Genomic DNA, 24,954 nt, shown 5'->3' on the forward strand with positions numbered 1-24,954 from the left:
TATGGCTTGTGCTATACAGGAGATCACACTAGATGATTCCAAAGCTCCCTTCTGTCCTTGGAATCTATGATCAAATTTACAGGGGATTAAAAATCACGCAGATGAGGAGGTTACTTACCTACAACTGGAAATTCTTAGAGAAATGTGGTCCCTATCTTATTCCACACATGGAAGCGCATGCACACCAAGCACCCGAGTGTAGAAGTGTTTCTTAGCAGTGTCCGTTGACCCGCACGCGTGTTGTGCATCTCCTCCTGTTCCCAGCCGAGGATATAATAGGTCGTGCAGGTCAACACCTCTCCACTTTCAGTAGCAGGCTCTGATGGATTCCCTCCTGCTTTGTGTGAGGATTTGCCGAACCGAGGCAGAGTATGCACAGTCCACACTTGATGCCCATCCAAATACCAGATTGTGAGGTGAAGAGGGTCTGGATTGGGATGACTGAGTCTCCCTTGGTCTTCTGTGAGATCTAGGAGTGTGCGGAAGCCAGAATCTGAGGATGTCTGCGAACCAGAACTGCTGGGCCAGAAAGGGGCTATGAGGATGATGTTGGCTCTGTCCTGGTGAATCTTGTGTAGCACTTGAGGGAGGAGGGAATGTGGGGAAAGGCAAAGCGGAGGTCGCCCGTCCAGGGGAGGAGAAGAGCATCACCCCAAAGATGTCATAGGGCACGAGTGCAGTGGTGGATTACCGCACGGGCCAACAGAGCCCATGCCCAGGAGCTCTGGCCAATTTGGGGGCCCCCAGGAGTGCTGGAACTCTGACCACACCCCCTTCTCCTCTGATCCCCTACCAGGGCCCTGTCCCCGACCAGGCCGGAAGCCGGAGCTGGGCCAGAGCCCAAGTAGCTCAGGTCACTGTGGGGGGACCCGGACTCTCCAGCTGCCCTGGGCGGGGGGCTGGGGTGCCTGAGAACAGTCCTGTCCTTGTCCCTGCACCCCAGGGCAGGTGGAGGGTCTGGGAGCCTAGGGGCGCTGAAACTGCGATAGGAGGGTCGGGGGGGGCCATGGTCCCTCCACTTTTAAAAGTGAAATGGCATAGCCCTTTTAACAAAAGAAACCTGCCTTGGTGGCGGGTGAGAGCAGGGAGTGAGGCATGGTCACCGCTAGCTCCTGCTCAGCCAGGGCCAGAAAGCAGGGGTGCTGGAACAATATTTACAGTGGGGATGCTGTAAGCCTTTGAACCAAACTGTAAATCCTGTATCTAATGGAAACCATTTCAAGTCAGGGGGTGCTGCAGCACCCCCTGCACCCCTAGGTCCAGCACCTATGCTGGCAGGCTCTGTGTGTGGCTGCAACTCCCAGCCCCCACTGGGTAGATGAGTCCCGTTCTGGGCAGAGGGAGCCCAGCTCAGGGGAGGTGGAGATGGCAGTGTCGGGAGACAGGGAGGGGATGGATGTAGTTTGGGAAGGACAATGCCCCCTGCAACAGGGGCAAGGTGTGGGGGATGCATGTGGGATCACATGCCATTGCCTCCTCTCATTTCTGCCAGCGCTGAGTAACTCGGTTGGGGGGGGGGAGGAGGGAAGAGGTAGTGGGGAAGGGAGATGGGGTGGGGATAAGAGAAGGGGAATGAGGGAGTGGGGGGAGGGGAATTGGGGAGAGGGAAGGGGGTGATGAGTAAAGGGGGATGGGGAAAGAGGCAATGGGGAAGGGAGGTGGGGTGGGGGGAAGAGAAGGGGAATGAGGGAGGGGAATGGGGGGAAAGAAGAGGAATGGAGGATGAGAAAAGGGGGGTGGGGGGAAAAAGGCAACGGGGTGGGGGAAGAGAAGGGGAATGAGGGAGTGGGGGAGGGGAATGGGTGTAAGGAAGAAGCAATGGGGAAGAGGTTGGGCGAGGAGGGAAGAAGCAGTGGGGAAAGGGGGTGGGGTGGGGGGGGGAAGAGGTACTGGGGGGAGGGGAAGGGGTGAATGGGAGAGAGATGCAGTGGGGAAGGGAGGTAGGGTGGGGGGAAGGAAAGGGGAATGGAGAAAGGAGGAGCAGGGAGCGGGTCCCCATGGCAAGGGCGGTGTGAGGGGCCCAAAAGTTCTTTGTGTCTAGTGCCCCAATAAATCTTAATTCACCTCTGCGCACGTGGCACTGAGGGAGGTTTGTGTCATAATTGTCCTTTGGCCGTTGGTTGGGAGAGGTTCAAGGAGGTGGTTTTGGCAAAGGCAGGAAAGCAGGGTCTCAGAGACTGTTGTTGTTGGCGTGGGGGCTCTTGTTGATAGTAGGCAGGGTAGGGTGTGCATGGTCATGGGTGGAAGGGTTGTTTCTGCTGCCTGAGTCCAGGGGCCAGAATATATATGCCAAGGACCTGTAGTGTCAATCTGGAATTCTTGAAAAACTGCAAAGATTCATCCATCTTTTTGTTGAAGAGTTTATTCTTGTCAAAAAAATAGGTCCTTGATCACATATCGGAACCCTAGGGAAGCAGAAAGATTGTAGCCCTGAGTCTCTTCACATAACTATTCTGGTGGCTAGAGATCGAGAGGATGTGTCAGCTGCATCCACTGCTGTCCAGAGGGCTGGCTACCCTGGTGATCAGTCTCTTTTTGTCTACCAGAGCATGGAATTGCTCTTGGTGTTCTGGAGGGAGCTTGTCTTTGAACTCTGCTAGCCTAAAATAGTTATCAAAGTCGTACTTCCCAGCAAAGCCTGATAATTTTCAATGTGGGACTACAGTTCCACAGAGGAATCAATCTTCACAGCAAGTCTAGGCGCTTAGTCATCTTGTCCGGAGGAGTGGATATTTGTGGCTGCTGCCTTGCACATTCCAGAACCCACCTGGATAACAAGGGAGGCTGGGGGCGGGTGGGTGAACAGGAAATCTGCCCCCCTAGTGGGCACAAAGTATTGTTTCTCCACCCGCTTAGGTGTAGGTGCACAAGTCCGGTGTGTGCAACTTCTCCTGCCAGCACAGCTACCACCTCTCACGGAGGTGGAATTATTAAGCTGATAAGAGAGCATCAGTGCAGCTGTACCACTGTAGCATTTTTAGCTTAGACTAGCCCTAAGAGAGCGAAGGAACAGGGGTTTCTGACTCAGGCCACGTGGCGGTAAGAGGGAACTGGAGAGGCTTCAACCCTCACTACCTATTATACCCTCAACAGGGAACACGAGGAGACGCATAACAAACATGTGGGTCAATGGACACTGCCAAGAAAAACTTCCAGACTCAGATGGATGGCGTGCATGCGCACCTACCTCTGGAATACACATAGGAACCATTACTCAAAGAACTCAAAGTTCTTTAAAAAAATAAGTCAAAATCTGTATAATGGAAAGTGTTAAGCAGTTGATGTATAACAAAATAGGAAGGCTAATGCGTCAGAACCATCTGGGAATCCAATGCACCGCTACAGACTAGGGACTGAATGGCTAGGCAGCAGTTCTGCGGAAAAGGACCTGGGGTGACAGTGGACGAGAAGCTGGATATGAGTCAGCAGTGTGCCCTTGTTGCCAAGAAGGCCAATGGCATTTTGGGATGTATAAGTAGGGGCATAGCGAGCAAATCGAGGGACGTGATCGTTCCCCTCTATTCAACATTGGTGAGGCCTCATCTGGAGTACTGTGTCCAGTTTTGGGCCCCACACTACATGAAGGATGTGGATAAATTGGAGAGAGTCCAGCGAAGGGCAACAAAAATGATTAGGGGTCTGGTACACATGACTTATGAGGAGAGGCTGAGGGAGCTGGGATTGTTTAGCCTGCAGAAGAGAAGAATGAGGGGGGATTTGATAGCTGCTTTCAACTACCTGAAAGGGGGTTCCAAAGAGGATGGCTCTAGACTGTTCTCAATGGTAGCAGATGACAAAACGAGGAGTAATGGTCTCAAGTTGCAGTGGGGGAGGTTTAGATTGGATATTAGGAAAAACTTTTTCACTAAGAGGGTGGTGAAACACTGGAATGCGTTACCTAGGGAGGTGGTAGAATCTCCTTCCTTAGAGGTTTTTAAGGTCAGGCTTGACAAAGCCCTGGCTGGGATGATTTAACTGGGAATTGGTCCTGCTTCGAGCAGGGGGTTGGACTAGATGACCTTCAGGGGTCCCTTCCAACCCTGATATTCTATGATTCTATGATTCCCCTGCCCCCGGGCAGCTCCAAGGCAGAGGGCAGGAGCAGCACATGGCAGTGGGGGGGAGGGACAGCTGAACAGCCGGCAATTGGTAGCCTGCTGGGTGGCTGCCGCACAGGGAACTTAGGGGAGCGGGGAGCTGATGGGGGGCTGCCGGTCCACCCTGGTTCCAAGCCCCCACCAGCTAGCTCCAACAGGCTGCTCTTTCTGCAAGCAGTGAACAAAGCAGGCGGAGGCCAAATAACATTATAAGGGAGCACTGCGCAACTTTAAACGAGCATGTTCCCTAATTGATCAGCAACATAACAAGTTAACTGGGACGACTTTAAGTGAGGAGTTACTGTACTAGCGTATCAGTCAAATGGGGCTTCTGTTTGTTGGAGCTGCCAGTTAAGTTTTTTAATTCAACAGCTGAGCACTGACCTCAGGAAATGTAAGGACCCAGACTTAGATCCAACAGATGTCTCCCCCTGCTGTGTCTACTGGGTGGTAGGCGATTCCTCTTCCATGCAACAAGTTTCCCTATTGATTTTTATGTGACCCCCTTCACATACCTCTAACCTGCCAAAGCCCAATTGCAGGACACCATATGTGGCAAAGACCCAAAGTGTGGGGGACAAAACAATTATTCATGCAGGAAGCTTAAAATGGTGTAGGATTCATTCCCTTAGTGTAAATATTTCTATGACTTCAGTGTTATGATTCTGTATCACCAGTGTAAACAGATGTCAACAATCAAAGTTAAGGGACACCAAATTTATGTAGAAGGTAGGTAACTATGGAACTAAAATGAATGACATCCCTTGAAAGGAGGATGGTGAGGTGTGCCTCTTGTTATTCACGAATTGCTCCCAACCTGCACATTTGCTCTTATCTCCAGGCACCTCCATGACATCTTCATGTACACACTTTCTTGGGATGAGTGATAGAGCAGGGGCAGTAGTGCTAAAAAAGCACAGCTCAGAAGCATTTCGAACTATCCAAAGGAACTGCAAGCAGATAAGATCATAAGAACTGCAATACCAGAACAGAGATCAATCATCCATCTCACTGAAAAACTGGTCATACTGGACAGACCAATGACCCATAAAGTCTGGTACCCTGTCTCAGACACTGGCTGATCTTAGATGTTTCAGAGGTCACGATATCATTGGGAAGGTAGGAGGAAAATATTTATTCCTGGCCCAGTGACTAAAATCCACTCCTCATGTTACAAAGAGGAACAATGTTGAAGGGGCATTGGGGGGGGGGGGGAGGGAGGGAGGGAATCAGTAAATTAACTCTACAAATGAATGAGGGATAGCCCATACCTACCCAGCTTTTCTACTCTGAGCCACCTGCACTGCACTCCAATCCTTACTCCTGGGGGAATTCTGCACCACTGTGCAATGCAGAATTTTGCAAAAATTAATGTTGTGCATGCAGAATTTCCTTTCTTAGAATCATAGAATATTAGGGTTGGAAGGGACCTCAGGAGGTCATCTAGTCCAACCCCCTGCTCAAAGCAGGACCAATCCCCAACTAAAATCATCCCAGCCAGGGTTTTGTCAAAGAATGATTTTCTTTCCTCCAAAGAAATGGGCTTCAGGGCTGCTAGCTACCACTAAGGGCCACTGGACTTGGCAGAACCCAGCTTGCACATAGAAGACACTCCTGTGGGAAGCGGGAGAGAGAGAGAGAGAGAGAGAGAGGGTTCCTGGCAGCTGCAGTTCCCAGCATGCCCTGAGGGAAGAGAGGGCAGCACGCAGGAAACACCTTGCAAGCCTGGGACCAAGCATCAGGCTGTTTCTCCCTCTGGATCCCTGAGCTCTGGTGGGGAGGGGCAGTCGGAGACGGGTGTCTAGATAAGGGGGCGGGGGGCGCAGCGGGGCTGTGAGGAGGGGATTTGGGGGGATCGGGTGTATTGGCCTGGGGGGGGGGCTGCAGGTGGGCTCTGTGGAGGAGGGTTTGTGGGTTTCTGTCCCCTCAGCTGGGCTCAGGGAGCGGAGTGGGAGAAAGGGGACAGAGAAAGAGGAACCAGGTTGTCACTGAGGTTTTTTTAACTCTACTCCTGGGGGAACTTTTGTGTATGTCCGTATTATTACGGACATACTTGCTGACAGGTATTTTGAAATAAATTACCAAATTAATTGCAACTGGAGTGATTATTTAGTGTTATTTTGACAAATAAAATTTGTAGAATTTTGCAGAATTTTAAAATATTGTGTGCAGAATTTTTCATTTTTTCATGCAGAATGCTCCCAGGAGTAACTCCTGTCCTAAAGAGACTTGTGAATGTATCCAAATTAAGAACATAAGAATGACCATACTGGGTCAGACCAAAGGTCCATCCAGCCCAGTATCTTGTCTACCAACAGTGCCCAATGCCAGGTGCCCCACAGGGAGTGAACCTAACAGGTAATGATCTAGTGATCTCTCTCCTGCCATCCAGCTCCACCCTCTGACAAACAGAGGCTAGGGACACCATTCCTTACCCATCCTGGCTAATAGCCATGAATGGACTTAACCTCCATGAATTTATCCAGTTCTCTGTTAAACCCTGTTAATAGTCCTAGCCTTCACAAGCTCCTCAGGCAAGGAGTTCCACAGGTTGACTGTGTGCTGAATTAAGAACTTCCTTTTATTTGTTTTAAACCTGTTGTCCATTAATTTCATTTGGTGGCCCCTAGTTCTTATATTATGGGAACAAGTAAATAACTTTTCCTTATTCACTTTCTCCACACCACTCATGATTTTATATACCTCTAATCAAAATCCCCCCTTAATCTCTCCTCCCTTTCCAAACCCCTAATCATTTTAGTTGCCCTTTTCTGAACCTTTTCTACTGCCAGTATATCTTTTTTGAGATGAGGGGACCACATCTGTACGCAGTATTCAAGTACGCAGTATTATATAAGGGCAATAAGATATTCTCCGTCTTATTCTCTATCCCTTTTTTAATGATTCCCAACATCCCTTCTGCTTTTTTGACTGCCGCTGCATGCTGCGTGGACGTCTTCAGAAAACTATCCACAATGACGCCAAGATCTTTCTCCTGATTAGTTGTAGCTAAATTAGCCCCCATCATATTGTATGTATAATTGGGGTTATTTTTTCCAATGTGCATTACTTTACATTTATCCACATTAAATTTCATTTGCCATTTTGTTGCACAATCACTTAGTTTTGTGAGATCTTTTTGAAGTTCTTCACAGTCTGCTTTGGTCTTAACTATCTGAGCAGTTTAGTATCATCTGCAAACTTTGCCACCTCACTGTTTACCCCTTTCTCCAGATCATTTATGAATAAGTTGAATAGGATTGGTCCTAGGACTGACCCTTGGGAAACACCACTAGTTACCCCTCTCCATTCTGAAAATTTACCATTTATTCCTACTTTTTGTTCCCTGTCTTTTAACCAATTCTCAATCCATGAAAGGATCTTCCCTCTTATCCCATTGCAACTTAATTTACTTAAGAGCCTTTGGTGAGGGACCTTGTCAAAGGCTTTCTGGAAATCTAAGTACACTATGTAATTACTGCAACGATGTCTCAAGTGACTGCTTCCTTATGGCCTGAAGGCATTGCTGTCATGCCAGAGCCTCAGACCTAGTCATACACCTTGGCAGATTCACTACTAGGAGCCAGCCATGTAACTAGAACTGTGAGAAATAATCCAGTACCTTTTCTTCTCTTCTTCCTCCTCCTGTTTCCTCCTAAGCTCCTCCTCTTCTTGCCATTGTCTTTCCTCTTCCTCCCTTCTGATCTGCTCTTCCTCTTCTTGCCTTCTCCTCTCCTCCACTTCCTGTTTCCGTCTCTGTTCCTGCTGCAGTAGATGCCGATAGAGGCTGCGAGCCAGCTGGCCACGCCAATGCTTCTGCAGGACAACAGCCGAAGCCTTCAGTCGCAGGAGGGCTTTCTTCCAGAAGTGCGCTCGATAGTTCTTCTGGATTGTAACTATACTGACTAGGGCTTTTCGGTACTTCTTCCTACAAACAAAACCAAACAGTTACTGACCACTTCTGTTACAGCCATGTCTCTCATGTTTCTAAGGAATGGCTCCCCATGGTACCAAAGTGCTGACCAAATGACGTGAGCATGCCAGTGCCCATAGGGGGCACAAGTCTCTCCCTCTTTTTCTACCACGCGAAGATTCTTTTCCTTGCTGCCGTCTTTCCTGCATCTGCCACCTTATTCCTGTCATCAAAGTGACCCTTCCTGGAGCTGCTTTAATATGTCTGCCTTTGTTGAAAGGGAAAAGGAGCATGAGATCCCCAGGGGATGAAGAAGAGATTGTCACCCACTAGAAAGGAAGTTTCATGCTCCTCAAATCTTACATGCACATCTCTGAAAAACTAACAGCCTCGCACACTTGTAATCCCATCGCACAGACCCCTTGGAATCTTTATAGAGGAAAACACCCCCAGCATCCACCTCGCTGGTCACTGAACCACCTTGAAATTTCAAACACAGCCTGAGAATGATCCCCTAGGGCCAGCATAAGCACCTGAGATTGTGCAACATTAACAACAATGAAACCAGGGGTCCAGCAGCCAGAGCCGTACCTAGGGGGTGTGAGGCCTGGGACACAGGCACTGAGTTTCTAATCTGCAGGGGGGTGCTCCCCCTGGCTCCGCCCAGGCCCCACCCCCAACTCTACCCCTTCCCTGCTTCTTCCCACTCCCGCTTTGCACCCGCCCCTCCCCCGTCCAGTTCCACCTCCTCCCCGGAGCACCCTGCACCCTCGCTCCTCTCACCCCCAGCGCCTCCTGATGCTGCGAAACATGTGATCCGTGGCAGGCAGCAGGGGCTGAGAGGGAGGGGGAGGTACTGATTGGTGCGGCTTGCCAGTGGGCTGTGGGGAGGGAGAGGTTCTGGTAGGGGGGCTCCTTCTCGCCTGCCTCCCTGTTCACCCCGCTCTCCCTCCTGCCTCACCTCCCTGCCCACCTCCTCGCAAAGAATTGGGCCCCGCAGTCCCCCTGATTCACCGTACCCCAGGGACAGCTCTGCCAGCAGCAGCAGCAGCAGCTGGATGCAGGCTACAGAGAGGGGAAGAAGGAGAAAGGGCGACAGAAGCAGGTTTAAATAAACTGGTTGGGGGCTGCCTCTTCCCCCTGCTTCTCTCCCCAGTGCCTCTCCTCATACAGAGGGTGGCCAGCTGCATACTTAGCCTCCTCTAAGGTGGACAAAGCATATAGACAAAAGGTACCATGACAGGGCCCTACTCAGCTCCGTGGTGCTCTTCCTGATAATATCTATCTGTCAGAAGTTAAGGCCAGAAGGGACCATTATGATCATCTAACCTGACCTCAGGTATACACAGGCAATAGAATGTAATGCCCCATCTGGAGCCTTCTGATCACCTTCCTCCACTTCCCAAGGTAAAGCCAACTTCTGCAGCCAATGCAGGAAGGCTGTGAAATACAGTGATCCTGCACTTCACCCTTACTCAGATATAAAACACAGAGGGGATAAGGACCCTGATTTGGCAACTGGAATTTAGTTACCTATTCTCTTGATGCTGCAAGGTACTGGGCTTGGCTCCCCCTCCAAGAGTCATAGAAGCCACATGGGGACGGAGTGTGGCTCCCTCCCCCAGACCCATGCAGGTCCTGTAAGGCTAACAGGGACACAGCCCAGTTTACAGCCCCATTTCTCCACAGGTCCTGCAGGGCTTAGTCTTAGTCCTGCAGGGCTAAGAAAAGTAACAACTTATTTTAGTTGGTGGAGTCAGCAGCTGTGACTAGGAGTCCCACAAGGAGCAGGTCTGCTAAACAAAATGGGGCATTTTCACTTTGGTTTATTTTCTGATTCAGATATTTCACTTTAGTGACCATTCAGACACCCTGAGCTCCTGGGAAAGTAAAGCAGAGTGTACAGAGCGAACCATGTAACCTTCCATCCCTTAGGCCTCTTTCCCCAATTCTCAGAACAAGTCCCTGAAGATATGGATAAAGATGACAGTAAAATCCTGGAACAGCTAACTCTTCACAGCAGGGTTACTCTGCTTAATTTACATAATCTTGGTGATTGATAAGCTCTAAGTGCTACATGGCAGCACTCTCTAGTTTTGCCTTACTCATTCGAAACCTTTTCTGGACTTGTCCCATACCAATTCCTTTTTATTGGAGCTTCTCTAATGTTGATGCAGTGCAACACTGAAATGTTTACAAAAAAGGATTTCTAACTTCACTTTCTCCAACCTTCATCTTCCCTATTTTCTGCTCCTACACCTCCCTCTGCAATGCCTCATTTGCCACCAGCTGTTGAATAAGGAGTTTTCCTTTTGACCATGGAAGCACTGCTTGATTTGAAGACTAAACTTAGATGAATGGTGTATATCCCAATCTCCCAGTCCACTAGCTGGATACCTTCCTTTCCAGGAAAGTCACAGAAGAGACATTGCAGTTTTCCCTTAGCAATGCTGTCTAGAAACTATGTTTTACAATGTGATAACTCCCCTCCTTCCCCAAAATGTCTGGAGGTTTCTGATTATTAATTATTATTATTTAAATGTCCCCGTCATGAGGAATTTACACTCTAATTTATACAGACTGCACAGCAAGTAAAGGCACCCAGACAAGGGAAGAGGGAAAGGCATGGAGACAGCATTTTGCTTTATTTTGGCAAGCAGCATGTGCTACAATCATTAAAGAGTCAGCTGTTACCTTAACTTCAAGGGGCAGGAGAGGGGATGGCTCTTCTGTAATGGCTTTTCTTTAACACTACTATGATTAGGAACAGTAGTGGCAAAAGGGAGCAGTTGACAGGAGATCAGTGGTGAAAGGCTCGCCCAAAGTAGTAAGTTCTTACGAGTAACTTAAAGAAGGAGAGAGGCCCCTGGGAAAATAGGAGAAGGAAAGCTGCTCCAGGCCTTGGGGACAGTGCTAATAAAGGCAGAGTTGGGAGAGGGGAAGAAGAGAGATGAAGGGAGCATTAGGTGAAGCTGGTAGGCTAAGGGTGGAGGAGTGGGAGCTGAGAGCCAAGAGGTAGAGGGGGTGGAGTTCTGGAGACCCTTGAAGGTGAGGATGAGGAGTCTGAAGAGGCAGAGAGTCAGTGGAGAGACCCGTTCATTGCAGCCACATGTTTAACAGACTAGGGGGTGGGAGCGGGGGGGGGGGGGGGGGTTGGGGGGTGTAAGAAGCAGGGGGTAGAGGAGGCTGCAGTGGTCAAAGAAATGACTACACCACAGACAAGGATTTCAGCAGAAACACAGATTTTGGAGCTAGCCAATGGATTTGGAGTGTGGGGGAACAGAAGAGTGGAAGTGCTGATGGGAATACCCTAGAGCAGAGGAGAGGATGGGGGAGACTGCAAGCAGACAGGTGGAGAAAACGCAAAGACAGCCCACAACACTGACCTTGCCATGTAGCCCAAGACGTGGGCTTGGATGACTATAGCCGCTTTCCTCAACTCCTCTTCCCGATCCTTCTCCAGGTTCTGTTCAAGAGCTTCCTTCAGGAAAACCTGACACCGTGGGGAGGAGTTTCAACAAACACAAAGAGAGGAAAGAAATCAGCCCCAGGGGAGAGTCAGGAGGTTTCATTCCCTTGGTGACAAGCACAGAGTGCTCTCTTTATGCTGCTGCCCTGTGATCTCTGCTCAAGAGCTGCAGCCCCTCCAGAGCCACCCCTCACTTTCGGCTGGGGTGCCTTTCCTGGTATTACAAGGAAAAAGTTGTGCATTACATGAGCCAAACTCTAAGCCCATCCCCCGCCTCCTCCTTTCACTCTGTGGTCAAGGCTTTAAAGAAAGAGAGAAGGGGGAGGGAAGGAAAAATAAGGAAGGAGGAGGAGAGTGTGCAAGCTAGTTATTAACCCGTTCTCAGCTGGTATCTTTTCTTCACACCAGTCTATTTTCTCACTGCATTGGCCCCTGGCTACCAATATGTGACATTAAATATTTCATAAAGAGATCACACCACATTTTGGGTGCAGAGGTGAGCATTTACATTTCCAGGACCCTGGCAGCAGTTTGCACTCTGAAAAGTGAAGATTAATGGAAGAATCAGAAATCTCCAATGGTGAGAAAAATGCATAAAGAAACTGGCCATCCCCAATCAAACACCGCGTGGCCATTCCAAAGGAATCTGATCACTGCAGGATCTAAAAGTATCCTGAGGAGAGGGTTCTTCCTGCTGAATGTGCTCCTGTACTGCAGCATACGTAGGGGGAGATGCACCCCAAAGAGAGAGTTGTCCTTGCCAGAGATGTACTGCTGCTGTACTGGAGGTTGCATTTTATAATAGCTAATAATAGTTTGTTCTTCTCTAGCTCCTACCATCCAAGGGCCTCCAAGCACTTTACAAACTTTAACTGATTAATGCTCACAGCCCTGTGACACAGGGCAGCACTATACGCATTTTACAGATGCAGGAACTGGGTCAGAGAGGCTAAAAGTCACATATCCAATATCACACATCAAATCAGCAGCAGAGCTAGAGTTAAAACGAATTCCCCTGTTCTAATCACTAGGCAGCACCCTAGACATAATACTACCTCTTCCTATTTATCTACCATGCCTCTTCACATCACTGCCTCCAACTCCTCCCCTCCATCAGTGATACTAGCATTGCTGTCCTATTTCTCCACTTCTCCCATAACCGACTCTGTTCTTTCTTCCACATTGCCCCATCTGCATGGAACATCCCTCTCCCTCATTGCTTTCTCTGCATTTAAATCGCTCCTGAAGAACAGCTTCCATCACAACGCCCGCAAGAAATTAGCTGATTAATAATGGTCAAGGAATTGAGGACAGTCTATAAAGAAAGTCACCACACTGACCACTTTCCTTGTATGTTGTGTCCCTTTCCACAGTCTGTGCCAGTTTGTTGGTCTTTTAAAATTACGAACTACTTGGGACAGAGACTGTTCTTTCCATCAGATTTACGCTGAACCTAGTACATTGTGGGTGGTACCAGAACAAAATAATTAATAGGGACAGTGCCTATAGTGTTAGACACCTTACAAATGTTTAGGCAGGGAGGGAGCTGTCCTTGAGAGTTGGGCCAGGGATGCAACTCCACCATGCAGCAGAAGTATCCAATTCACAGAGCATGGGCATGACAAGCTTCGCAAGTGTTGCTAAAGTATTAAAAACCCAGAGAACACTCAGGTATCTGTCAGTAATATCCATCCAAGATAGGGCATTTTGATCCCCAAATAACATGGGGTTTGCCAGTAATAGCTAGCTGTGAAATGATAGCATTTTGCAGGAAGCAGATAGGAAAGATTAAAATGAATTCAAACTACAGGTAGAGAAATCTCCCTTGTCAGGAAAACCATAAGCAAATCATCTGTTTCTCTGTCATTTAATTCATAGTGAGACAGGGTCGGGCCAGATGGCTACAGGAGAGTAATAGAAGGCAGATATATTAGCCTCAGGTTAAGTAGGTCCCTTTTCCCTGGGTAAGGTAAAAGGGAAGGTTCCAGAACAATCAGGAACTTTCTGGAGACAATTAAGACAGGCTGATTAGAACACCTGCAGCCAATCAAGAAGCTGCTAGAATCAATTAAGGCAGGCTAATCAGGGCACCTGGGTTTTAAAAAGGAGCTCACTTCAGTTTGTGGTGTGCGTGTGAGGAGCTGGGAGCAAGAGGCACTAGGAGCTGAGAGTGAGAACGCAGACTGTTGGAGGACTGAGGTGTACAAGCATTATCAGACACCAGGAGGAAGGTCCTATGGTGAGGATAAAGAAGGTGTTGGGAGGAGGCCATGGGGAAGTAGCCCAGGGAGTTGTAGCTGTCGCACAGCTGTTCCAGGAGGCACTCTACACAGCTGCATTCCACAGGGCCCTGGGCTGGAACCTGGAGTAGAGGGCGGGCCCGGGTTCCCCCCAAATCCTCCCAACTCCTGGTCAGACATAGGAGGAGCTGACATGGACTGTGGGTTCAGAAAAACAGCCAAGCTGAGGGCTGCCATGAAGCTCCAAGGCGAGCAAATCCGCCAATAAGCGGAAGACCCACTGTGGTAGAGGAGGAACTTTGTCACAATAGCCACTCTCAAAAGTTTAAGCCTATCTTCATCTGAGGGAAGAGTGACTAGATTCAGAAATATAGGGGTTATTTTTGCCATTAGTTTCTAATATGAACAGAAACGACGGAAGCTTATGGTAAGTCAGACACACAGCAAGATGGTGTTAGTCAATATATAGTCAAGAATACATATGTGAATGTTGACTGCACATAGCAGTGAACACTTACAACCGGAAGCATACATATGTGAAGGATATGCACATGTGTACATAAAAAGATCTCTGTTCACACGTGGATGTCCATATATTTGTGCGCACATTGTGTACAGTGTATATGTTGCGCAATGTACAGAATCCATTCAGCCCCTCCCTGGAGAAGGTCTATTACAGAAATATCTGCCAAAAAATTTTGCTCCTTTTAGCATACACTTTTCATCTTAAGTGCCAGATCTGTAAATTCTCCTGCAGAGAACATTGGTGAAGGAGAAATTGTATTGCTGTGCCTTGGATTCCAGAAGGTAAGAAAAAACCTCCTGCAATGTTAAGCCAATTTCCTCTTTTTCCAACAGGACCACATAAAATGTCACTCTAGACATCAAGAAAAACTTGGTTAGAGTGGGAAAGAGATGGGGAGAACTGTGTCCTGACTGAAGACAGATGTGATTGGGCAGTGCCTGAGCGAGGAGCAAAGGGAACACAAGAGTCTGGCATCTTGGTATAGCTACTGCTTGTCATGGCATCACAAATTAAGGCCATGGTGCACTGGAAAAAAGGGTTGCTGACCTTGCGTAACTGTTGTTCTTTCAGATGTGTTGCTCACGTCCATTCCATGTAGGTGTGTGCATGCCCACGTGAACTGTAGCCAGAGATTCTTCCCTTAGCAGTATCCGTAGGGCTGGCTATGGCGCTTCCTGGAGCCCTACTCTCATGTGTCAGTATGTGGGGTGCCACCGGCCCTGTGCCCTCTCAGTTCCTTCTTGCCATCTATTCCGACAGTGGGGATGGAGGGTGGGTTGTGGAATGGACGTGAGCAACACATCTTGAAGAACAAACAGTTAGGAAAGGTAAGCAACTGTTTTTTCTTCCAGTGCTTGCTCATGTCCATTCCATGTAGGTGATTCACAAGCAGTACCCCTTGGTGGTGGGTTTGGAGTTCACTTTCATGCGGCTTGCAATACTGCTTTGCCGAAGCTGGCGTTGTCCCGGGCTTGCTGAGTGATAGCGTAGTGGAACGCAAAGGTGAGAACTGAGTAGCAGCTCTGCAGATATCTTGAATTGGAATCTGTGCAAGGAATGCCGTTGAGGAAGCCTGGTGGAACGAGAAGTGACTACGGCTGGTGGCAACACACCCGCTTGTACATAACAAAACCTAATGCACACTGTTATCCAAGAGGAAATCTCTGGGGGGAAACTAGTAGGTCCTTTGTTCTATCTGCTATAGCCATGAAGAGCTGAGTGGATCTACGAAAGTGTTTGGTCCTTTCGATATAAAAGGCTAAGACCCGCCTAACGTCCAGAGAGTGTAGCCTTCATTCCTTGTTGGACTTGTGAGGTTTCGGGAAGAAACCATGTAAGAATATTTCTTGGTTGCAGTGAAACTGTGACACCACCTTTAGTAGGAACGCTGGGTGAGGACGCAGCTGGATCTTGTCCTTGTAGAATACCATGTATGGAGGTACCGAAGTTAGGGCTCTGATCTCTTGAGGCCAAGGTGACTGCAACCAGAAAGGCAACCTTCCACGAAAGTAGAAGCAAGGAGTAGGATGCCATCAGCTCGAAGAGAGGACCCATGAGTTGCAAGAGGCCTAGATTTAAATCCCACTGAGACACCTGAGGGTACAGCCTCTCCAGGCCCTTCAAGAACCAGATTGTCATTTCATGAGAAAATACTGGATTTACCCTGCACCGGGGAGTGGAAAGCCGAGATGGCTGCTAGATGCACTTTAATTGATGAAAGGGCTAGGCTTTGCTGTTTAAGGTGGAGCAAGTAATCCAGAATAGATTGAATCGGGGCTCGGAATGGGAGATTCCTTTCTCTGAAATCCAGCAGGTAAAACACTTCCATTTGGCTAGGTAAGATGCTCTGGTGGAAGGCTTCCTGCTACGCAACAGGATTCGCTGAATCTGCGCCAAACAGGCCCGCTCGTCGGCATTCAGCCACTTAGCAGCCATGCTATTCGATGAAGGGATGTCAGATTGGGGTGCAGAAGGGTGACCTGATTCTGAAAGAGCAAGTCCAGTCGAAGAGACAGGGTCAACAGGGTTATCACAGACAGGTCCAGGAGAATGCAGAACCAGTGTTGGCCCAGCCATCCCAGAGCTATCATGAGGACCTTTGCTTTGTCTCTCCCTCTTCAGGAGAAGATTGTGTACCAGTGGTATCAACGGAAAGAAATATAGGAGCCCTTCTGACGACTGGAGAAGAAAGGCATCAGACAGGGAGCCCTCCTACGACCCTTGGATTGAGCAGAACTCCTGGCACGTCTCGTTCAGCTTGGACGCATAAGGTCTATCTGGGGACACTCCCACCTTTGAAAAATCGTATCGGACACTTCTGGGTGAAGGGACCACTTGTGGCGAGACAAGATGGACCTGCTGAGGAGCTCTACTAACGAGTTGTTGACTCCTGGGGGGCGTGAAGCTACTGGGAGGATGTTGTGCTGTACACAAAGATCCCAAAACTGGATAGCCTCAGGGATGATGAGTGAGCTCCACTTTGTTTGTTGATGTAGACCATCCCTGTGGCCTTGTCCATAAGAATGTGAATCACCTTACCCTGTAGGTATGGAAGGAAAGCCTGGCAGGCTAGACATATGGCCTTGAGCTCTTTGACATTTACGTGCTGGTAACAATCGCTTTCTGACCTGAGGCCTTGTGTACTGAAGCCGCCTAGGTGAGCTCCCCAACCTTGATTGGAGGCATCAAAAATCAGGGTTGCTGAAGGAGGCAGAGTCATGAAGGGAATTCCGTCCAGCATATACCCTGGGTCTGTCCACCAGATGAAGGATGCCAGGACCTGCGATGGGATCGCCACCAGATGATCTCGCCTGTGTCTGATGGGTTTGTAGACTGTCACCAGCCAGGCCTACAGCGGTCGAAGGCGAAGTCTCACATGTCTGACCATGTATGTACAGGCTGCCATATGGCCCAATAGTTTGATGCAGACTCAAGCAGTGGTGAGGAAATATGCCCTTACCCGACCAATGAGATATGACATGGTCCAAAAACGGGACTCTGGCAGGAAAGCTCTGACTCAGGTAGAGTCCAGGACCACTCTTATAAACTCTATTGACTGCACTGGAACCAGGGCAGATTTCTGATCATTTATGATCAGCCCCAGACCCTGACAAGTGTTTTGTACCAGCTCGAGACTGCGTCGGGCCTGTTCCCAGGAGCTGCCTCTGACGAGTCAGTCATTGAGATGGGGTAAATTTGCACCCCTTGACCTCTCTGCATTTTGTGAAGGTCTTTCACACTGTCGCAAGACTGAAGGGCAGCACCATAAAGTGCAAGTGGCACTCACTTACTATGACGTGGAGGAAGTGCCTATGGCCATAGAAAATGGAAATGTGCAAGTAGGTGTCCTTCAAGTCGAGGGTGGCATACCAGTCTCCTGGATCCAAAGAGGGGATGGAGGCTAGGGAGACGCTGCGAAACTTTAACTTCTTGAGATACTTGTTGAGGAGAGACAGATTGAGAATGGGTGTTAGGCCCCTCTTGGCTTTCGGTATTAGGAAGTACCAGGAATAGAAGTCCTTCCCTCTCATATGCAGAAGAAATTCCTCCACAACCCCCAGCCATAGTAGAGATTCTACCTCCTGGATAGGGAGCTGCTTGTGAGAAGGGTCCCTGAAGAGGGACGGGAAAGGAGGGTGGGGTACAGGAAAACTGAAGGGTGTAACTGGAGTCGATGTTGTTGAGCACCCAATGTTCTGACATGATATGGCACCAATGATGGTAGGAAGCTGGCTAGCAGATCCAAAAACAAAGCACGGGTTGGATCCAGAGATGAATCTGGTGTATTGCCCTCGGGGGCATCCACAAAATGCCTGCCTCTGCCCACTGGAGAGGCAGGCGGTTGCCTGCTGTTGTTGGGCTAAGGAGGATGGGCCCAACTGGTGATGCTGGAAGCCTCTGTTGTTCCTTCTAAAAGCTCCCTGGCTCAATGACCCCAAGTATCTAGGCTGCGGCGGTGGTGGGTGGGCTTGTCTCCTGGCCACCTGGGGAATATAAAGGCCCAGGGACCATAATGTGGCCCTAGAATCTTTGAGCCCGTGCAGTCTGATATCAGTCTGCTGTAAGAAAAGGGCCTCGCCCACAAAGGGAAGGTCCTGCATGGAGGCCTGGACCTCCTGTGACAGTCCCGAGGACTGGAGCCAGGAGCTACGACTCATGCCGATGCCGGATGCCATTGCCAGCGCTGCCGAGTCTGCAGCATCCCATGCCGCTTGGAGACACCCTAGCTACCGTCTTACCCTCCTCAACTACAGCTGTAAATTCCCACTTGGCCTCCTGAGACAGGGAGCCTGCAAACTGTAGCACCTGTTGGTTTGCAATGCACAGCTGTAGGCTAGCGGTAGAATATATTTTTCTGCGGAACAGGTCCAGTTTTTTGCATCCTTGTTCTTAGGGGATCGCACTAAACTGGCCTTGCCTGTCTCATTCATTGGCTGCTGACATGTCCAATGACCCGGGAGTAGGGTGTGTATATGTGTATTTGTAGCCCTGAGCAGGTACAAAGTATTTCTTCTCTGCCTGCTTAGACATAGGGGTCAGAGAAGAAGGGATCTGCCACATCACCTTGGCAGTTTTCAGGACCCCGCTGTGGACAGGTAGGGCCACCTTTGAAGGAGCAGAGGCAGCTAGAATGTCAAGGAGATCGTCCGACTACTACTTAAACTCCTCAATTTTGAGTCCCAAATTGGAGGCTACTTGCTTGAACAGCTCCCGATGGGCTCGGAAATCATCAAGGGGTACACTGGCAGTGCCCACCACTGCATTGTCCAGGGACGAGGAAGAGGATGTGGCAACAGGCTGCACAGGTGGCTCCTCCTCAGGCTCAGGAGCCGTTTGCTCTAAGGCAGCTGGGGTCTCCTCTTCGATGCAGTTCTGTTACCGGTTCCTGCTGGGCCCCTGCTCTGGTTTGGGCCTCAGACCCCAACAAGAGTGCCTGGTACGATTGGGCCCTGGGTACCATGGAAAGCCCCCACGGATTCCAGATCTGCCACTGCTGGGGCCACTGGGCACGTGACCATGGGCCCGCAGAGAAATCTGGCCCATAGTCAGGGCACCAATGCTAGTCATGGTAGGAGCCTCAGTCACTCCCTGATCCCAAGTACTCCTCTCTGTCCGACCATGGAGGCGCAGTAGGAACTGGTTGCTGACGGTCTCGAGAGTGTGCTGGAGCCGACAACTAAGCGTGCATGTCTGGAGAAGGCAATCGCCCACGGTGCTGTGAACGAGATCGCGATTGACAATGTCTGGACCTCGAATGGTACTGGGACGTTGACCGGTGCCTCAATGATGAGTGGTACCAGGACGGTGACCAGTGCCAGGGTAGTGACTGGTGCCTTGATGATGAGTGGTACCGGGACGGTGACTAGAGCCACGGTGGTGACCGGTGCCTTGATGATGAGTGGTACCGGGACATTGACCAGTGCCAGAGTAGTGACCGGTGTCTCGATGATGAGTGGTGCTGGGACATCAATCGGCACCCAGGATATTGACCAGCGCCAGGACATCGACAAGCATCATGCCAGCAATCTTTGACTCGCAGGCAAACGGCTCCGCAAATGTGGCCGACTTAAAGCAAGGGGTGAGTGGCGACATGGCGACTGGAACTGCGCTGGTGACAGCAGGGATGCTCTCAGCACAGGCTTTCCCATGGAGCGGGCCACTCTGATGGGTCCGCAAGGGCCTTAGATAAGTCTCTGGCTGCAGGTGGCCCGGGAAGCACCATTAGGTCCTTCGCAGCCTGGAAGGCCTCAGGCATCGATGGCACTAAGAAGTGTATAGAGTCCCGATCGCTTCCTGGATTCTGTGGTGAGTCTCTATCAGGGCTGGATACGCTGGGCGGCAAACCCGCACCGGAGGATGGCTTTGGAGGTGGTGAGCGGCCGTGCGCAGGTCTTGGATCAATTGCTTGACTCAACGTTGGAGAGCCGCTCCTAACTGGACACATCTTCTTGTGCTTCCTTCTGGCAGGCGAGGTGGATTGGTGCAGGGACCGACCCGGTGCCAATGATTCGCTCTGCACTGACGCGCACATGCTGGGTGCCAAGTTGGATGGTTCCAACACCAGGCAGTCTCCATTAGAAATGCCTTCAGGTGTATGTCCCTATCCTTTCGGGTACGGGGCCTAAAATTTTTATAAATTTGGTACCTTCCCTTTACTTGTGCCTCACTCAGGCACCTGAGAGAGCTTGTGTGTGGCTCACTAACCAGCATCGGTTTCAAGCAGGTGGCATAAGCCCCAAGGAGTGGGGCATGCCCCGTCCCTGGGACTAAGTCCCCGATAGGACTCTAACTAACTAACGCTCAAACACTAAGCACTTAACACTAAGGAACTATTTACAGTAAATAAAACTCAGAGTCCGAGAAGCTAAGGGCACTTGCAAGAGCAAAGCAGTGTTCCAGCCACCGTCACTGGTGGTAAGAAGGAACTGAGAGGGTGCAGGGCCAGTGGTGCCCCATATACTGGCACATGAGCGTGGGGCTCCAGGGGGCACCAGAGCCGGCCCTATGGATACTGCAAAGGGAAAAATCTTTGGCTACCGTACATGTGGGCACCCACACACCTACATGGAACGGACATGAACAAGCACTCGAAGAACAAACTGTTGCTAACATTCTGCCTGTTTCACTCTGCCAGTCCCTGACCTCTAGCATACATCAGGACAGAGCCTGAGTCTCCTCTTACAAACAAAAGCTTGGCTATTGCCAGCAGGACAGCTGCACTAGTATTAATGAGAAACACAATGCCCATCCTGCCCTCCCTTCCTCATTTCCTTTCCTGACCTACACAATTCACTATATTAATTCAGAGTCTTTTCCTTCCTCTTCCAAACAATCACTAGGGATAAGATTATCCTCCAATTCATTTTGCAGGAAGTATTCCCCCTTCTCCATGCCACCTCCTCCCTTCTGCCCCCCAAACTCCTTCCTGGGTTATATCCCTCCATGCCATGGCCTCCCCTCAACCCTCCCTCCTCCCCACAAGTCATGGTTTAGGTCTAACTGGGTGACTCAGCATGAGGTAACACTGCTACCTTCATAGTTAGTGTAACTGGTACAGAGGGTACTCATGGGGCCACTGTTCTCTCTCCAGGGCAACTGATCCCCATCCTGTTCACTTCACTTTCACTCAAAAGACAGAAAATAAATCAAGTCTTCACTAGGAAAAAATGTATGTTTTTAACTTGTGTTAGCCAACGTGAAGCAACCTCCTGGTGAAGACAAGGCAGTTTGTAGGTATAATGTAGGTTAGCAGGTCATGTAAACCCTTAGGCTCCCACTTAGTGTTTACCTCGATTTCCTAATGTGAAAACTGCCTTGTCCAGCCTAGGATTCCACCCTCTGTCCAGCAATGTCAACATTACAAACTTCACCTGGCCTAGCAATGTCGATCAGTGGTGTGAAGAGGTGTGACTGCTGGCGGACACAGTGATGTTCTGATAAAAGACCCTAGCATAGACGCAGTCATGGTAAAACTGCATGCTTATTATTTTCCTCAGGGAGGGTGGAAGGAACTCACACTCCCCACACACTTCCTCTGTCACTTCAAGCTTCTATGCTGATAATGCATCTGACCCCTTAGCTGCATGTTTCCTCGCTCTGACCTATTCGTTCGACCTGCAGCCCTGCTTCAACTCTCCCACTCATCAAAAGGGTAATTTACTTGACTTGGTCTTCACCAAGCACTGCTCTCTCTCTGATCTCTGTTGCTAAATTCCCTCTCTCCAGCCATCACCTAGTCTCTTTCAACATTGCCCCTCAGCCCCCTCCCTCAGATCCTGTCACTTCACCTTTCCACAGCTTCCAGTCCATCACTGCTGAGGACTTCTTGTCCAGTCTCAGCCCTCTTCACCCGGCCCTTTCTTCCATTGAGATAGTTGTTGGGTCTCTCCATTCTTCGCTCTTCTCCACTATTGACCTTTTTGCCCCTTTCCCCATCATACGGTCCACCCTGCCAACCCCCAGCCCTGGATCACCCTAAGCATCCACTTCCTCCACTCCTGCTCTCGTGCCGCAGTGCATCTCTGGTGAAAATTCCGTGACCAGGCCAACTTCCTCCACTACACATTCGTTCTCTCCTCCTTCATTTCTGCCATCTTCCTAACTAAACAACTCTGCTTCTTCAATTTAATTGAATATCACACATGCAACCTCAGCCACCTTTTCACATCCTTTGACTCACTCCTCAAACCTTCCAGCCTCCTCCTATATTGCTGGTTTCTCTCAAAAGAAATTGACAAAATATAACAACCTATCCTTCCCACCCCCTTCTGCTTGCCTTCCCTCCTGCCTTCCCCTCCTGCAACTCTCTTTTACTTCTCACTGGTCACAGATGCAAGAGTTTCTTCTATTGTCTTTTTCTCCAACCCCTCCACTTGCCTCCCATCCCACCTCCCCATCTCCCTCATGTTCACACTCATCCCCTCCCTTACACAGCTCCTTAACTTCTCATTCTCCTCTGGTTCTTTCTTCTTACAATGCAAACATGCTTTAGTCTCCACCATTTAAAAAAAAACCCATCCTTGACCCCATTTGCCTCTCCAGCTACTGCCCCACATAGAGGTTAAGTCCATTAATGGTTATTAGCCAGGATGGGTAAGGAATGGTGTCCGTAGCCTGTTTGTCAGAGGGTGGAGATGGATGGTAGGAGAGAGATCACTTGATCATTACCTGTTAGGTTCACTCCCTCTGGGGAACCTGGCATTGGCCACTGTCGGCAGACAGAATACTGGGCTGGATGGACCTTTGGTCTGACCCAGTATGGACATTCTTATGTTCCCCATCTCCCTTTCATTTCTAAGCTCACTGAACACAGTCTACAATTGCTGTCTGAAGTTCCTCTGCTCCAGTGTCATTCAAGACCCCCTTCAGTCTGACTTCTGCCCTTGCACGTGACTGAAACAGTTCTCGCCCAAGTTTCTAATGACCTTTTTTCTGTTATCTTTCCCTCCTCATTGAGTAATGGGCCTACCCTGTCCTTGGTCTTCCTCTTGCTTCTAATGTATTTGTAAATATCTTCTCCTTATACTTTATGTCCCTTACTAGTTCAATCTTATTTTGTGCCTTGACCTTTCCAATTTTGACACCACATGCTTGTGGGGTTTTTTTATATTCATCCTTTGTAATTTGATCTAGTTTCCACTTTTTGGATGACCCTTTTTTGAGTTTCAGATCACTGAAGATCTCCTAGTTAAGCCAAGGTGGTCTGTTACCATACTTCCTGTCTTTCATGAGCATTGGGACAGTTTGTTCTTGAGCCCTTAATAATAGCTCTTTAAAAAAACTGCCAACAATTTTTTCCTTAGACTTGTTTCCCACAGGATCTTACCTACCAATTGTCTGAGTTTGCTAAAGTCTGCCTTCTTGAAGTCCATTTTCTTTATTCTGATGTTTTCCTTCCTACCCTTCCTTAGAATCATGAACTCTCCCATTTCATGATCAGTTTCACCCAAGCTGCCTTCCACCTTCAAATTCTCAACCAGTTCCTCCCTATTTGTCACAATCAAATCTAGAACAGCCTCTCCCCTCGTCACTTTCTCCACCTTCTGTAATAAAACGTTGTCTCCAATGCATTCCAAAAACTTGCTGGATAATCTGTGCCCTGCTGTGTTATTTTCTCAACAGATGTCTGGGAAGTTGAAGTCCCCCATCACCACCAAATCTTGTGCTTTGAATGATTTTGTTGGTTTTTAAAAAACAAACAAACAAAAAAAACCACCACCTCTCATCCACCTCTTCTTCCTGGTTAGGTGGTCTATAGTAGATCACCCTTTTATCTTTACCCAGAGGCTTTCAACAGGTCTGCCTCCCACTTTTTTCTCAAGCTCAGTGCAAGTGTATACATCTTTGATATACAAGGCAACACCTCCTCCCTTTTCCCCCTGCCTGCCCTTCTTGAATAAGCTGTTCCCTTCTATACCTCCATAAATCAAACTCTAATAAACTTTCAAGCAGCATTTTTCTTCCTTTGCCTATCTGTACATTTTGATCATCATCTATGGAAACATTTTTTCATTAGTGTTTGTGCTTACGGTGAAATCGACAATTACCAACATTTACTGATAAAAATCGAATCTCTCCAACCACTGCTCAAAGCAACTAATCTAATGACCTACCACCCCCTGTCTAACCTCCTGAGCAAGATAAATTAGAAGACCTTTAGGTGCATCTAGACACTATCAAAATCCTGGATTTTTTTCTATTCAAGCTTCAGACCAGGACACCGAAGCAAAACACAGCTGGTGGCACTGAATTGAAGATCTTGTGCTTCAATGGGAAAGGACCATACGGCTATGCTGCTACTGCTAGATCCCCCTGGAGCATTTGATACCCTCCACCAGGAAATGCTGTTGTCCTGACTTAAAGTAGTATCAGGGTTTAGTGGGAATATGCAGAGGTGGCTCCAATCTTTCCACTCAGACTATATCCAGAGCCATGTTATTGATAACCCTCTTCTCCAATCAGATCCCTCACAGGTGGAGTTCCACAGGGAACCACCCTCTCCACCATTCTATTCCACTTCTTTGAGGAGCTGCTAGGAAGACAGACAGACAAAGATAATTATTATTGGCAACAACCCATGGACAGCACCCAGCTCTCTCTCCTTTACATCTAATGCAAACAGCACTATTTCCAACCCTCTCAGTGCCTGGAAGACATCAGCACCAAGACAAGACAGAAAAGCTAAGATTCACCAAAACAGAAGCAAACCT

At 49.0% G+C, this 24,954-nt stretch overlaps 1 protein-coding gene across 2 annotated transcripts in view; it reads right to left on the reverse strand.

Moving 5' to 3' along the window:
• Positions 1-24,954, reverse strand: part of LOC125644827 (unconventional myosin-X) — a 305,444-nt gene that overhangs the window by 85,161 nt on the left and 195,329 nt on the right. For both annotated transcript variants that reach the window (XM_075117658.1, XM_075117657.1), the window contains 2 exons: positions 11,397-11,503; positions 7,720-8,025 (listed from right to left, as the gene is read on the reverse strand). In XM_075117658.1, the coding sequence (XP_074973759.1) occupies positions 7,720-8,025; positions 11,397-11,503 (413 nt within the window). The remainder of the gene's footprint in view (positions 1-7,719; positions 8,026-11,396; positions 11,504-24,954) is intronic.

This window comes from Caretta caretta, chromosome 11, assembly GCF_965140235.1.
Source record: "Caretta caretta isolate rCarCar2 chromosome 11, rCarCar1.hap1, whole genome shotgun sequence".
Classification (NCBI taxonomy): Eukaryota; Metazoa; Chordata; order Testudines; family Cheloniidae; genus Caretta; species Caretta caretta.